We start from the raw sequence: 15,393 nt of genomic DNA, 5'->3' as shown, positions 1-15,393 counted from the left end.
ATTATTGATAAATGTCAATCAATTAAATAATTTGTATTTTAGAAAAATAATAGATATTAATTTAAAAAAAAACATATATTATATTATTTTATGATTTTCTTTTTGTTGATTGAATGGAAAAAAAAAAATATATTAAAAAGAGTTAAAATTGGAAGAGATTTATATATATATATATATTATTGTACTCAAAAATTTGGATTCGATATTTTTGTTGGATTATTACAAAATTGATAAAAATATATTATCAAGAAACATATATTGTGATATATTATATGAAGAATGTATTTTAAATAAAGAAATTGAAATTAAATTAATTTAGTAAAAATGAGAAATATTTTAATGGGTAATGAGAAATATGTTTAATATCACCAGTAAGATCTGGGTTAAATGCTAAACCTTCCATTTTAAATAAAGAAATTGAAATTAAATTAATTTAGAAAAATGAGAAATATGTTAATGGGTAATGAGAAATATGTTAAATATCACCAGTAAAATCTGGGTTAAATGCTAAACCTTCCATTTCACGAAAAAAAAAGTTTAAAATATTGATAAAACACGTTATCTAAATACAAATATAACCCTTCCCCCTCTCTCAAAATTCTCAATTAGAAAAATCTTGGATATGGCGAATATTGACATTATTACTTTTTTAAATTTTTGACTAATAAATTCTGTATTCAAAAAATTTATTATAATTTTAAAAAGGGAAATAAAGTGGGGTACCTTTTTCTCAGGATTACTATATCTGATACAGTGTATCTGATATCTGTCAGTAAACTGTCGCAGGCCATGTGATAAAAAGCATAAATCAGTTATATTCTTTTATGGTATCGGTATATTCTTTCGATCACGATCAATGGTTAGCAAGATCAAAAAAAAGATCTGTTGATCCAGTATTGCCGAAAACAGTTACTAAATTTAAAACTGATCATGGAAGCGAAGTTTATTTAGTAGGTACTGCTCATTTTAGTAAAGCTAGTGAAGAAGATGTCTTAAAAGTGATATTTACACAATAAATTAAGCTATTAGATAAATTTATTTTCACAGACCATACAGATTACACAACCAGATATAGTTTTGGTTGAATTATGCCCTAGTAGATCATTAATCATGCAATTAGATGAAAATACTTTGCTAAAGCAAGCAAAAGAAATTAATTTATCCACTCTTAAAACATCTATAAAGCAGGTATTAAATTTAATTATAAACTTCTTTAGCATTATTTTATAGTATGGTGCTATGCAAGGTGTTGTACATATATTACTATTATCAATATCTGCTCAAATAACAAAACAGTTAGGAATGGCACCAGGTGGGGAGTTTAGAACTGCATACAAAGAAGTTTTTTTTACTTATAATTTCAATCTTAATATTTTTAGGCTTTAAAAATACCAGGATGTAAACTTGTTTTGGGTGATAGGCCAATTAATATAACTTTAAAAAGAGCTATTTCATCACTTTCACTATGGAATAAAATGAAATTTGTATGGTGCTTACTTTTTAGCAATGAATCAATAAGGTTTATATAGAAGCTTGTTTAAAATATTTCATAGTATGAACAGTTTTAATTGATCATATCAAAATTTTATTTCAAATAATTTTATTATATTATTAAATTTATAAATAATTGAATAATTTGCTAAAACAATAATAATAAGGTTATTTACTTTATTATTTTTTATATGCATAAATAAATGATTATTAAAATAAGGTTTATTTTTAGTTTTCTATATAATACTGGATGCTCAGATAATTAACTATTGATCATATAAAACTGAAATTCTCATAACCTATTTTTTCTTATAGCAGCATATTAACTAACATAATATGTTTAATAATGAATAATTTTGTTTTATAAGTATAGCATTGGCTAAATACGATGTGGGCTCAAAATATATTCTAAATATATCCCCTCTTCAATTTTTTTTTTGAAAGAAATATTTATTGTAATTTTTTTGTTAAAATTTTGATTTAATCACAAAACATATATTGGAATTGATGTGGCCAGATTTATGTTTGATTATTAATTTCACTTCTAAAGCTGATCAACCAATTGCATTTTTTTTCCAGAAATTTTTCACTCAACTAAATATGCACTCTGAATCAGCATTTTAATATGGTAACTACTAGTGATTTGAATTGGCCTAATTTTTCAAGCCTGGCCCAGCCCAAAATTTTTTTAAAAAAGTTTTGCTGGCCCCCCTGCCCTAATCCTATATTTTTAAAAAAATTAAAATCAAATATTTATTTTATTTAAAAAATTCAACATAAATAGATCAATTTAGATATATAAAAAAATTCCAAGGTCCGACCTGTCGGGGCTATGGATCAGCCTACATTTGCAGATCTCTAGTAACTACAATATAATATTGCATATTTTTTCAAATTTGGCACAATGTTATTTGAAAAAAATCCACACTTTTCAAAAGCAAAATTTTACATATTATTTTATTCTATAAATGTATTTAAAGCTAAATTCATAAACAATTCATTTAATCAATTATATTAAAACTGGTTATTATTTATTCAAGTTCCTTGAATTTAAATTTATTATTGAGCTTAATATTAGATTTTCCCATTTATTATTTGTATATTCATATTTTTTTCAAAATGCGAAATGATTGTTTGATGAATTTATTCATATCAGGTCAATTCAGCGAAACTTATCTCAAAACACTTTTTCCCGAAACTTTTATCGCGAATGTCATTTACCACCAAAGAATTTTATAGCGAAGACAATATCGCGAGTTTATTTCTGCGAAACCTTATCCGCGAATACATTTTAGCGAAACTTTTCTTTACAGCGAATTTTTTACCGCGAATGTTTTTGCGCGAAGTCATTATCGCGAGCGCATTACCGCGAAACAATAAATATATTGCGAATGCATTTATATAAAGAAAAACAACATATTGAATATTAATTTACTCACAAAATTACCTTAAATCATAAATGCGAAATATTTTATGGATCTTTTGTACATATTGTCTATTAAGTAAGCATGTAACCTTTATGATAAGAAATAAATTAACCAATATCTTTCTGGGTTCTTCTCCCACATGGTTGTAAGTATGCAGGAGATATTTGGTTAAGGTTTTTATCCCAATAAATTCACCTCCCCCCCTCCAACATAAATTTTTAAAATGTGAAAGTAAGTTTGAACAAATATTTTGAAATACTTAGAAATTTTTCCAATCAAGGTAAAAAATAGTAAAAGCTAAGAATTTTTGCTGATTTTCTCAGATTATTTTTAAAAATTATAGAAGATTTTGCTGTGATTTTTTTAAAATTTTCTCAGAATTATCTTATTATTAAGACACAGAATAATGATTAATTTGGAAACTTAAGAAAACATGCTTATACGCTTAAATAAAATAAATAGTAAATATTTCTGAGCAATATAGTACATTTTTTAAGAAATTCTATGAGAAAATTAAAATTTTTACTTAGCAAAATCATCTTTTGGGAATTCTGTAAAAATTATTTTATTTTAATTCTGAATAATTAAAGGAAAAATAATAATATATGCTGTGGCACTAACTTAAGAACATTACATATTGGTTTAAACTATAGAATTAATGTATGAAAAGTTTAGCAAACTATTTAAGCTGCGTCTCAATATTAGATTAAGATTCCTATTAAATTTTGAACTATTATTTCACAGAAAAGTTGCATCACTTTATTGTCGGAGTAAAAATATAATTGTAAACATGTTAAATTGAGATTTCATTGAAGATGAGCCATAGAAAGTAACAATTGTCATGTAATCTTTATTTTTTAAATATTTTTGACGCAAATAAATAAAAAACAAATCTTAAACATTTAAATTGCGATTTTAAGGAAGATGAATTATAAAAAAGTGACAATTGTCATAATCATTATTGAAGCAAATAGGTAAAAACATATATTTCAAACATGTTAATAGGGAAGATGTACCATAGAAAAATGACAATGTTTATAATCGTTATTTTTAAACTTTTGATCATTTTTGAAGCAAATGAGTAAAAATAAAAAGTGTAAAATTAAAATTTCAATGAAGATGTACAGAAAGTGACAATTGTCAGAATCTTTATTTTTAAGCTTTTTTGAATTATTTTGCTGAAACGAGCGAGTTTTAAGCTCACGCTTGCCATCTAAGATGCGGGAGAGTAAAATAATTTTATAAAACGGACGAGTGGGCGGATTAAATAATTTTTAAACTCTAGACATGTTAAAGTTATAAACAGCAAAATAAATTTTAATAAAAATATAATTTATCGATTTTAAATCTAGACAGATTTTATAGACTTTAGATCTAACTGATATAACGTTTTTTTAAAGAGCGCGTAGTCAGCGAGGGGAGAAATCCCGCTCCCCTCACCACCGTAGCAAAAATTTTTCAAAAAATATAATAGATTCAATATATTATGTTTACAATTTAATTTTTGCACTGATTATACAGTGATGCAAGTTCGGCTCTTAAATTAAATTTAGTCGACTATAAGTCAACTAAACCGACTAAATGGATCAACTTTAGCCATCGACTAATTTAGTCGATTTCCTCGTCTAATTAGCAATACTAAACAATTATCGCGATATTGACCTCTTGATATTAAATTCGCTATAATATCTTCGCAATATTTTGCGAAATGGTTTTCCCTATATAGTCTTCGCGATTTGGGTTTCGCGATAATGACTTCGCTATAAAATTTTCGCGATTATTGATTCGCGATAAAAGTTTTGCCGTGATGTATTCGCTTTAAAGGTTTCGCGATAAAAGTTTTGCCGTGATGTATTCGCTTTAAAGGTTTCGCGATAAGAGTTTCGCTATAAAGAATTCACGATATTGTCTTCGCAGAAAAGTAATCACTAATGTGGATTCGCAGTAGAAGTTTCTCTATAAAATTCATTCGCGATAAAAGTTTCGCTGAATTGACATGGAACCGAATTTATTAGTTTCATTCTGAAATGATGTTATTTTATCATGATCAACACATTTATAAGAATTTGTTTAACAATCAACATAAAAGCTACTTGGGCTTATAAAGTTTTAACTAATTTATTTTGAAAAAGTCTCCACTGCAATTGTTTCGGATTGCAATTTTTAACCAGTGTTTAAGGTCGTCCCTATATTAAATAAGCCTTGGCCAATATATTTTCAAAAAATAATTTGAAAATAAATTTTTTTGAGATAATAAGATATAATACCTTAATTATTTTTATAGTCTTTAGAGAGCCGCTATTAATGATAGCCATTTTGTTTGAGCAATTCGTAGAAGTTTGGACCATTAGATATCTTGAGAGTCCATAATATTTTTTTAAACAGACACCCTGTTTGAGGATCTTTTAAATTCGGCATAACATTTTGTAGTAATTATTTCTAGCTGATAATGAAACCTTTCTTCCTGTATTGTGTTATTTCACAAGCAACCAATGGGGATAATGTATTTATTAAAACTAATAATTTAGCAATTACACTTTGCCTTTTTTTCAAAATTCACACTTACGTTATCGGCACAAAAAACTGTTACATTTGATAGTTAAAGGTTAGAATTTTCAAGGCTCTGCACAAACATATGCAATATCCTTCTATTTCTCCAAGTTGGATGAAATTTTTTTTAGAAGTTTACTTGAAACGCGTTTTTATTAAAATAGCACAGTTTTATTTGGAATGTTTTAGTATTTCCATTTGATGCATTCATTAATAAAGAAATTGGATGATTTTCCTTCAAATCATGCAATATATAGATAGATAAATAAGTGAATGTTTTATCATGTAATAGATGAATGTCGTTTCGGTTGCTGCAGTATTATCATCACATAAATGGCTGTTTTTGAAGTATGTTTGTATTAGAGGGCTGCAAATATTTTTTAGAAAATTTAACCTACCCGTCCACCCATAGTTTTTAAAAATATATACCCGCCCGCCCTTTAGTCTAAAATTCTTTACTCGCCTGCCCTCACATTATTCTAAAAAATTTTACCCGCTCACCCATTTTTATAAAAAAAATTTTAACCCACGCTGCCCATATAAAATTTAAATACTCTCATTCTTTCAATTTGAAGCGTCTAATAAAAAATGATTTAGTTTAGCGCTACATCCCTTCAAAAAAGTTTATAGTTTAGGAAATTACTTTATTAAACATAATAATTATTCAATTTAAATTGCGGACAAGGAATTTATTTGATCTAATAAAATATTTATGTAATATTATAAAATTAATATTTATTGATACTAAAAACGTTCCAGTAATGCTTTCACGTTAAGAAGAAGCACTGTTTGCTAGAATCTCCAATATTTTTATGCTAATCTTGATAGCTTTGATAAATTTATTTCCCATCGTTCCCATAAAAGTAGGATATATGTTTGAAGTATATCCTCTACTCAAGTGAGATATTTAATAAAAAGTGAAAACATTAATAATAAATAAGAAATTTCTCTTTGAAGGCGTATATCTTTGGATCTGGTTGAGCTAGCAATCTAAAATTTTGATTTTATTAACATTTACAAAATAAATAACTAACATGCCAAGTTTCATTCATTTTTGAGATGGTCGGCCGAAAATTTCGTTTTTTGGTCGATTCTCATTAAAAGATTTAAATATTTTATTATGTCGGTAATCTCCGTAACAGATATTTAAATAAAAAGTGACCATTAGTAATAAATAAAGAATAATATTTTAAATTAATTGTTTAAAATTTTAAAATTAAACTAAACTAAGTAGTCTAAAATCTTCTATAAAAACTCATTACTTAAAGATTTAAATATTTTGTTGTCATTAGATAATACTCTCCTCTGTAACAGCCACATTTGACGTGGATGATATCTATTTCAAACTTTACATTTAAATTTAAAAATTTTGATAAAGATAAAAAAAAAGTAAGGGCCTGTCATTTAGACATAATTTTTAAATTAACATTATTTCATAACTATTCATTAAATTAAAATTTGATGATTTATGTTAAATTTGTTCAATTTTAGCAATATAAAGAGTGATAACTCCTAAACCCATGTTCATCCCAGTCTAGGATTTTGTACAAATATAAAGCAGTGTGATATCTATCTAAAGAAAAAAAATTTTGTGGCCATTTCCGGTTTTACACATTCGGTTTTCGATATTAATAAAATGTCCATCATATTTATTTTTATGTAATTTTAAAGAACTTTTATTAAGCTACAAAATAAAATTTAAATTATTTTTCTAACTTAATTATTTCTCGAGATATTTGAAAATAAATGAGGTGCCTTTTGTCAAAAATGTACCATTTTTCCGCGCTTTAAAAGGCCATATCTCAGCGGGTAAACAGTGTTGGAAGGTAAAATTTCATTTTTACTTAGTTATAGTATATACTACCAGTATACAAAATTTAAGAAATGAAGGGGGTCGGGTTGAAACCTTGGTTGATTTGATATGGAATTCACCTTAATAAATTATTAAAAATTGGGAGAAAGCGTAAATTAATAGATGGCATGTTTTCGCATAAACTAAAGTAAATCGGGAGATCTGGCAACTTTGTTACTTTTAGCACCCAATAGAATAAGGAAATGCAAATTTTTAGTGAGTAAAGAAAATATATATAATATAGCCTAAGTTTATAAGTTTTTAAGATGATTAAAAAATTTAATTAATATCATAGGATTGGTTAAACAAACAGGTTTTATTTTTGGTTTTATATTTTAAAATAATTTTGTTTTTGAATATGGTTTGTTTTGAATTATTAAAAAATAAATTTTATTTTTGAAATTCAAAAATTTTTCTTGATCTTTTTTTCCCTACTTAGTCAGACCTATTTTTTCATTTCGACCTACTTTAACATGTATTCTATTCCATTACCCAGGGATGTGAACCCTTCGACAAAAAAAAGGGTCCGGGTTTGGGTCCGGTAATAAATTTAAAAAGGACCCGGGGCCAGGGTTCGGGTCCGGGTTCAGAGGAAACATAAAAATAATGACTCAAAATAAGACTTTTTTTCATTCATTTTTTATTATATTTCAATATATACACATTTATAATTCGAAATGAGATAATTTATATTTTAAATATTTTATTCAATCGCACAATCATGATATCTTCTAAAATATCTGTCACAATGATGAGATTTATCATTGTGAATCAAAACCTAAATATAATTGAAATAATAATAATTAGGAATGTTGAAAGTAAGGCATATATAAAAAGAAATTATAATAATTAGGAATGACGAAATCATGAAATCAATTTCATCCTTTATTCAAAATTATAACATTATCAAATTAACAAAATTATAAAAGTAAAAATAATAAAAAAGATTAATAAAAATAAAAATAAAAAATAAAATACAAAAAAGTTGATAATTATGAAAGATGATTTGTATGGTAAAAATTGGCCTTTTTATACTCTTTTCAATCTTCTTATAACTAATATTCATAACTATTCAAATATAATATTTTTATCACGCGTTATAATAATAAATCCAAAAGAATTCTTTATGCAAATTAAATATAAAGTACAACAAAATCCAAAAGAATTCTTTATGCAAATTAAATCTAACATTTACAACACCTCCCTACTTAAATTAGACCCAACATTCTGCGAATGATCTATCTTCTTTCGATCTCGACTTATTCTTCTTAATCTTTGCTGTCTTCTAAGTTCTAACGAAGGCTGACTCTTGTCTAGTATTCTTAGTTTCGAACGACCGTTTGTATCCGATTGTCGCTTGAAATTTTTGGATTCTATCTTCTGTCGCTTGTCACCCTGTGAAACGATCAGCTTTTTATCTCTGTAGGCCACTGACGAACTTGATACACGCCTGTTTTCCACTATCCACGATTGATGAACGATTATTGATGACATCCAGTTTCTTTTCCTCTCTTGTTTTTTGCTAGTCTGTGTTAATCTTTTTTACAATTTATCGTAGCTTGTTTCCTATCATTCTCTTGTAATCGATTGGTTGTTGCCTCTAATTCTTGTAATCGTTTATATCTTTTAGACTTCCGGGTCTTCTACGACCGTTTGCCCTTGCTGAGATATCGGGTAATCACATCTAATCTACTTCTACCTAAAATAATCTATTTAAATAACTTCTGAAATATTTTATCACTTTTTATATTTATTCTCAAATATAAACTACCTAATACAATTATACTAATAAAATATATAAATATACCAACTTCATCCTAATGTCTACATTTATCTCCTCTAATCTAATTCTGCCTTTAATAAATGGCGTAAATTATACTAAATCTTACATTTATAATACGTAACAAAAATATATATAATAAATTATAAAAATATATCAAATTCTATCACCCCTTTCCCCTTAATGAAGCCTAGACCCATATTTTCATTGAAAAATATACTTGTACTCATCCTTTAGCTATTGATCCTCATCTTCTTTTCAGCCATGTCTATACTAAATTTATATCTAAAAATCCTATTCTACAATATATATCAAAATCTTTCTTTTACTCAAGTCTTTAAAAAAAACTGCTGAAATATATAAATCTCTTTTCATACATACGTTGTCGAGAAATCAATGACATTTAATCATAAAAGTTTTCATACTCACGTTTATGAACAACCTATTAACTCTAATCACTATGGTTTTCACCCCACGTCTTTGAAGAACTTATGAAATCTAAACATTATAAATTTTCACACAACCGTTGTTGAAAACTGATATGTATATTTCTAAAGCATGTTTTTCTTTCTGTTATTATTAGAATAATGTTGCATAATTGATCTCAAATCTTATTTATGATTCAAAAAAATAAAAATCCGATCTCTAATTGAGCTCGATTGCGGCATAAATTTTATAATGACGAAAGCCGTTTCTCTTTATGAAGATTTTTTGGTTAATCAACAACCTGATATTTTGCTAAATATTATCAACTTAAATAACAGTTAAACGTATATCTTTAATAAAAATTTATAACGAATTTTTTTTAGCTACATCGATCACTTGTACGTATAACGATCTCTTGTGACGCATTCTTTTTAGCTAAACAACTAATTTTATTCTTTTCCGGAATACGACCATTAATATTGATACCATTGTTTTATTGCTCTCATTCTTTGTCTTAGTGTCGATAGTCATTTCATACATCCCCTTCCCCCTTTATTTAGAATCTCTTTTCAGAGTTAATTAGACTGAATTGTTGTAATGGTCCTGTCTCCTCCGCTCTCCAACACCAATGTAACATTTTAGTATGTTATGGAGACTGAATATGTCCATAGAACATAATGTTTCGGTCCACAAATGTAGGGGTTGAGAGAATTTAGAGCATAAGATAAATAGTATAAATAAACTACTAATACTTTATTAATTAATATAAATACTAATTTCATAATCATAATTAAAATAAGAAATTAAAATAAGAATTTAAAATAAGAAATTAAAATAAGAAATTAAAATAATATAAAAAAATTAAAATTATGAAAGATGATTTGTATGGTAAAAATTGGCCTTTTTATACTCTTTTCAATCTTCTTATAACTAATATTCATAACTATTCAAGTATAATATTTTTATCACGCGTTATAATAATAAATCCAAAAGAATTCTTTATGCAAATTAAATATAAAGTACAACAAAATCCAAAAGAATTCTTTATGCAAATTAAATCTAACATTTACAACAATATCATTCTTCAGATTTCCACGTAAATTAGTCAACGATGAAAATCCACGTTCTACGCTTACCTAAAATAGATAGTCATTTATATAATACATAAATTATTGTACTTGTGTCGCCGGTACAGCCATGACGATTCTAGAAAAGGTATATAATTCTGGATATATTGAAGAATTTTCCTCCCAGTATTTTAAAATGTTTGCATCTCTATTTATTCTCATAACTTCCGAGAACTTTTCTATTAAAGATACAATGGATATTTTTTGCTCCTTTCTATCAGATGATAATTTAATTTTTTTTTCTCTATCTAATAGTGAAATTTCCAGATCATCAATATCGTTATCATTATCATTGTTATCGCTACAACCAGTAGATATTGTTGTAACCACCAATGTATTGTAAATAATAGAGTATTGGGTAATACGGCTACCCTAGCCGTCGGCGCCGATTTCATTCTTAATTCCTACAAAAATAAACCAAGACGGCATTCGCCGCACCGCTGGTTTAGAGCGGATTTAATAACGAAGGTAGATCCTACCTTAAGTCAATAAAATAAATAAAACGGCATTCGCCGCACCGCTGGCTTAGAGCGGATTTAATAACGAAGGTAGATCTTACCTTAAGTCAATAAAATAAATAAAACGGCATTCGCCGCACCACTGGTTTAGAGCCGATTTAATTACAACTAAATTTTGAAAAAACGTGGAGGACATATAAAAAAAAGGGGATTTGTAACAGGTGGATGACCACACAAAAAAAATCAATATATATATAATCAAAATACAATGTTTTTTTAAAAAAAGGTGTTTTTTTGTGGAAATACGGCATTCTCCTTCCCGCTTAAATTGGGCTACCCCGGGGTGGTAGGTCCAAGAGATCTTGTGGGTTATTTGAAATTTGTTGAGTCTGTTTGTACGTAGTCGTTTTGTTATTTTGGTTAAGTGCTTCGGCCATTTCCCAGGTTTGCGCAATTTTTAACTTCCCTTTAAACGTTATATTATCGGACGTGATTAAGTGACCTCTTATTCCGGAGGATTATATCCCCGCTCCGAATTGGGAGGACAGGAAAAGGTCCCAGCTGGGGCCTAGATCGCACTGTGAGGCCAAAGCTATCAAAGCTTCCGCATATTCAGTAATCGTTTCGCCATCTTGCTGGATGCGTTGACGAAGCTTGTTGATTGATAGACCTTTGTTGTTATTATTGTTTCCCAAAATCGTTTTTACGTCCTCTATTGACAGTTCCAACATAGGCCTTGGTGCAAAGGCTAACTTTAATTTTGTATATAGGCTGTGACCGCACGATGATAAGAATAAGGATAGTAAATTTGCCTCAGGTTGATGTCGGTGGATAAGCATAAAACGTTCGAGGTAATGATCTATTAGTTCTTCCTTTTGGGAAACAATAATAACAACAAAGGTCTATCAATCAACAAGCTTCGTCAACGCATCCAGCAAGATGGCGAAACGATTACTGAATATGCGGAAGCTTTGATAGCTTTGGCCTCACAGTGTGATCTAGGCCCCAGCTGGGACCTTTTCCTCTCCTCCCAATTCGGAGCAGGGATACAATCCTCCGGAATAAGAGGTCACTTAATCACGTCCGATAATATAACGTTTAAAGGGAAGTTAAAAATTGCGCAAACCTGGGAAATGGCCGAAGCACTTAACCAAAATAACAAAACGACTACGTACAAACAGACTCAACAAATTTCAAATAACCCACAAGATCTCTTGGACCTACCACCCCGGGGTAGCCCAATTTAAGCGGGGAGGAGAATGCCGTATTTCCACAAAAAAAAACACCTTTTTTTTAAAACATTGTATTTTGATTTTATATATATTGATTTTTTTTGTGTGGTCATCCACCTGTTACAGATTCCTTTTTTTTTATATGTCCTCCACGTATTTTCAAAATTTAGTCGTAATTAAATCCGCTCTAAACCAGCGGTGCGGCGAATGCATTTTTATTTATTTTATTGACTTAAGGTAGGATCGGATCTACCTTCGTTATTAAATCCGCTCTAAGCCAGCGGTGCGGCGAATGCTGTTTTATTTATTTTATTGACTTAAGGTAGAATCTACCTTCGTTATTAAATCCGCTCTAAACCAGCGGTGCGGCGAATGCCGTCTTGGTTTATTTTTGTAGGAATTAAGAATGAAATCGGCGCCGACGGCCGGGTAGCCGTATTTAAGAGGGGAGGAGTGTTATGTTCTACCTCCCCCCCTCTTGTCCCGTATAACTTATTTCTTTTCTTTAAGTTTTTCTCCACTTGTTTCTTTTGTTTTCACATCGTCCTTTTTTTTATATATTGATATTATACCTTATTTTTATATTGTATTTGAAACTGGTTCTGACCAGTTTCAAGAATGATTGTATCGCGATATTATATAACAACATGTTATTTTTTTTTCTTTGTTTTATAAATTATATAGGGTAAATTATTAAAAAAAAACAAACAATTAAAATAAAATAACAATATGTTTTTTTATTTTTGCACTACCCTCAAAAAATAAATGACAATCAAATATATAATATATAACAAAACAGATTTAAAAAATACATTAAAAATTGGATATTTTATTTTTCATTTTTTCTTTATATATATATTCTCCTTTTTCTAAATTCCTTTAAAATATATTTCAATATAAATTATATTTTTATAAAATATTGGTTGTCCTCGATAACCAATCTCCAAAAATTGATGCATTTTATTATAATAATTTGAAAAATCAAAAGTATATTTTCTTCTTGGAATAGCCGATGTTGGATCAGTAATAGAATCACCACTTACAGAGGAAGAATTGATCATATGGAAATTATTTGTAATATTAGGTATTGAATTTGAATTAGATAAAACAGGATCAGGATTTAATGTAAATGAATTTGTATTACTAGATAAAATTTGTCGTATATTAAACATTTGAAAAAAATATTAAACTCTATTTTATAAAAAAAATTAAGTTATATAAAAATTGTAAATGCAAAAAAATTACCGTATGTATTTTTTAAATCTGTTTTGTTATATATTATATATTTGATTGTCATTTATTTTTTGAGGGTTGTGCAAAAATAAAAAAACATAATGTTATTTTATTTTAAATGTTTGTTTTTTTTAAAATAATTTACCTTATAAAAGGTTGCAAAAATACTTTTATTTGCGGGATTCTTTTTTTTAATGATTTTACGGAATATTTTTTGTGTATAAAATTCTTAAAGTTTTATTCTTTGGTAAATTGTGATATTTTAACAATAAATTAAATTACTAAAATTACCCGATGATGACTAAGTTAAAACTCAACGTCAACCTACCAGAAAATCCCGGTCCCTCGAATTCTACCGATCCCTCTCCCTATCCTCCGGGAGAACAGCCCGCGGTCGTGGCCGCGAACATATCACTGTTCTACCTTCCCCCCCCTCTTGTCCAGTATAACTTATTTCTTTAAGTTTTTCTCCACTTGTTTCTTTTGTTTTTCCCATCGTCCTTTTTTTTATATTGATATTATACCTTATTTTTATATTGTATTTGAAACTGGTTCTGACCAGTTTCAAGAATGATTGTATCGCCTTATTTTTATATTGTATTTGAAACTGGTTCTGACCAGTTTCAAGAATGATTGTATCGCGATATTATATAACAACATGTTATTTTTTTTTCTTTGTTTGATAAATTATAAAAGGTTGTAAAAATACCTTTATTGGGGGATTCTTTTTTTAAAATTATTTTACTGGATATTTTTTGTGTGAAATAAAATTCTGAAAGTTTTATTCTTTGGTAAATTGTGATATTTTAACAATAAATTAAATTACTAAAATTACCCGATGATGACTAAGCTAAAACTCAACGTCAACCTACCAGAAAATCCCGGTCCCTCGAATTCTGCCGATCCCTCTCCCAATACCCCGGTAGAACAGCCCGCGGTCGTGGCCGCGAACATATCAGGTATGACATAAATTTTCAAGATGGTCTATAGCCATTTGTTTTTGCTCACTACTTAATAAAACTTGATATCGCGGGTCTAAATATATCGAAGCATATACAACACTATTTTGTAAATATTGTTGCTCTCTTATTTTCGTATTTTCTAATACTTCATTTGAAAAAGAACTTGTTAATCTCCCTAACTCTAATCGACATCTTAACCATATGCCATAAAAATCCGATAAACATAATTGTTCAGCTTGCACTCTTAATGTTGTTATTTTTAAAGGAACCAGCACACTAGTAAGCTCTTTTACTTGATTCCAATCATCTTCTGACAAAATGATTTCACATGCTCCTATGATAAAATCATTACAGAAATCTTTCAAACTTAATAATCGCTCTAGCATCATACACATAGAGGACCAACGTGTTGTGCAATCTAAAATTGCCATTCACCTTTTCATGGATTTTAATATTCTAACAATTGTGGGAGTTTTTAAATATTACAACATCCCTTGCTTTATCAATTATAGTTTTAAAGTGACTATTTTTTTATGGAGATTCCACGAAAAAAATTAATAAAATTATAAAAATTTTATATTATTTTTTAAAAATTAATAAAATTATAAAAATTTTATATTATTTTTTAAAAATTAATAAAATTATAAAAATTTTATATTATTTTTTAAAAATTATATTTTTACATTAATTTTTTAAAAAAAAATTTTATGTTAAAAATTTTTAACACCCTGAACCCTTGGACCCTCCACTTTTTAAAAGGGTCCGGGTTCAGCCAAAATACGAGGGTTCAGGTTCCGGGTCCAAGTTCACATCCCTGCCTTTACCCTCATTTTCTTCTTTTATTTTACATCCCTT

At 28.0% G+C, this 15,393-nt stretch overlaps 1 protein-coding gene across 2 annotated transcripts in view; it reads left to right on the top strand.

The window, feature by feature from the left end:
* The first annotated feature begins 813 nt into the window (after positions 1-813).
* The window catches only part of LOC135925506 (traB domain-containing protein-like), a 29,347-nt gene continuing 14,767 nt past the window's right edge, over positions 814-15,393 (top strand). For both annotated transcript variants that reach the window (XM_065460873.1, XM_065460871.1), the window contains exons 1-4: positions 814-998; positions 1,048-1,188; positions 1,231-1,341; positions 1,380-1,519. In XM_065460873.1, coding sequence (XP_065316945.1) covers positions 825-998; positions 1,048-1,188; positions 1,231-1,341; positions 1,380-1,519 — 566 coding nt within the window. In that variant the 5' untranslated portion in view covers positions 814-824. The remainder of the gene's footprint in view (positions 999-1,047; positions 1,189-1,230; positions 1,342-1,379; positions 1,520-15,393) is intronic.

This window comes from Gordionus sp. m RMFG-2023, chromosome 2 (assembly GCF_954871325.1).
Source record: "Gordionus sp. m RMFG-2023 chromosome 2, tfGorSpeb1-WG-v2, whole genome shotgun sequence".
In the NCBI taxonomy this organism is placed as follows: domain Eukaryota; kingdom Metazoa; phylum Nematomorpha; class Gordioida; order Chordodea; family Parachordodidae; genus Gordionus; species Gordionus sp. m RMFG-2023.
The sequence above is the reverse complement of the archived record's forward strand: the minus strand, read 5'-3'. Positions and strand labels throughout refer to the sequence as shown.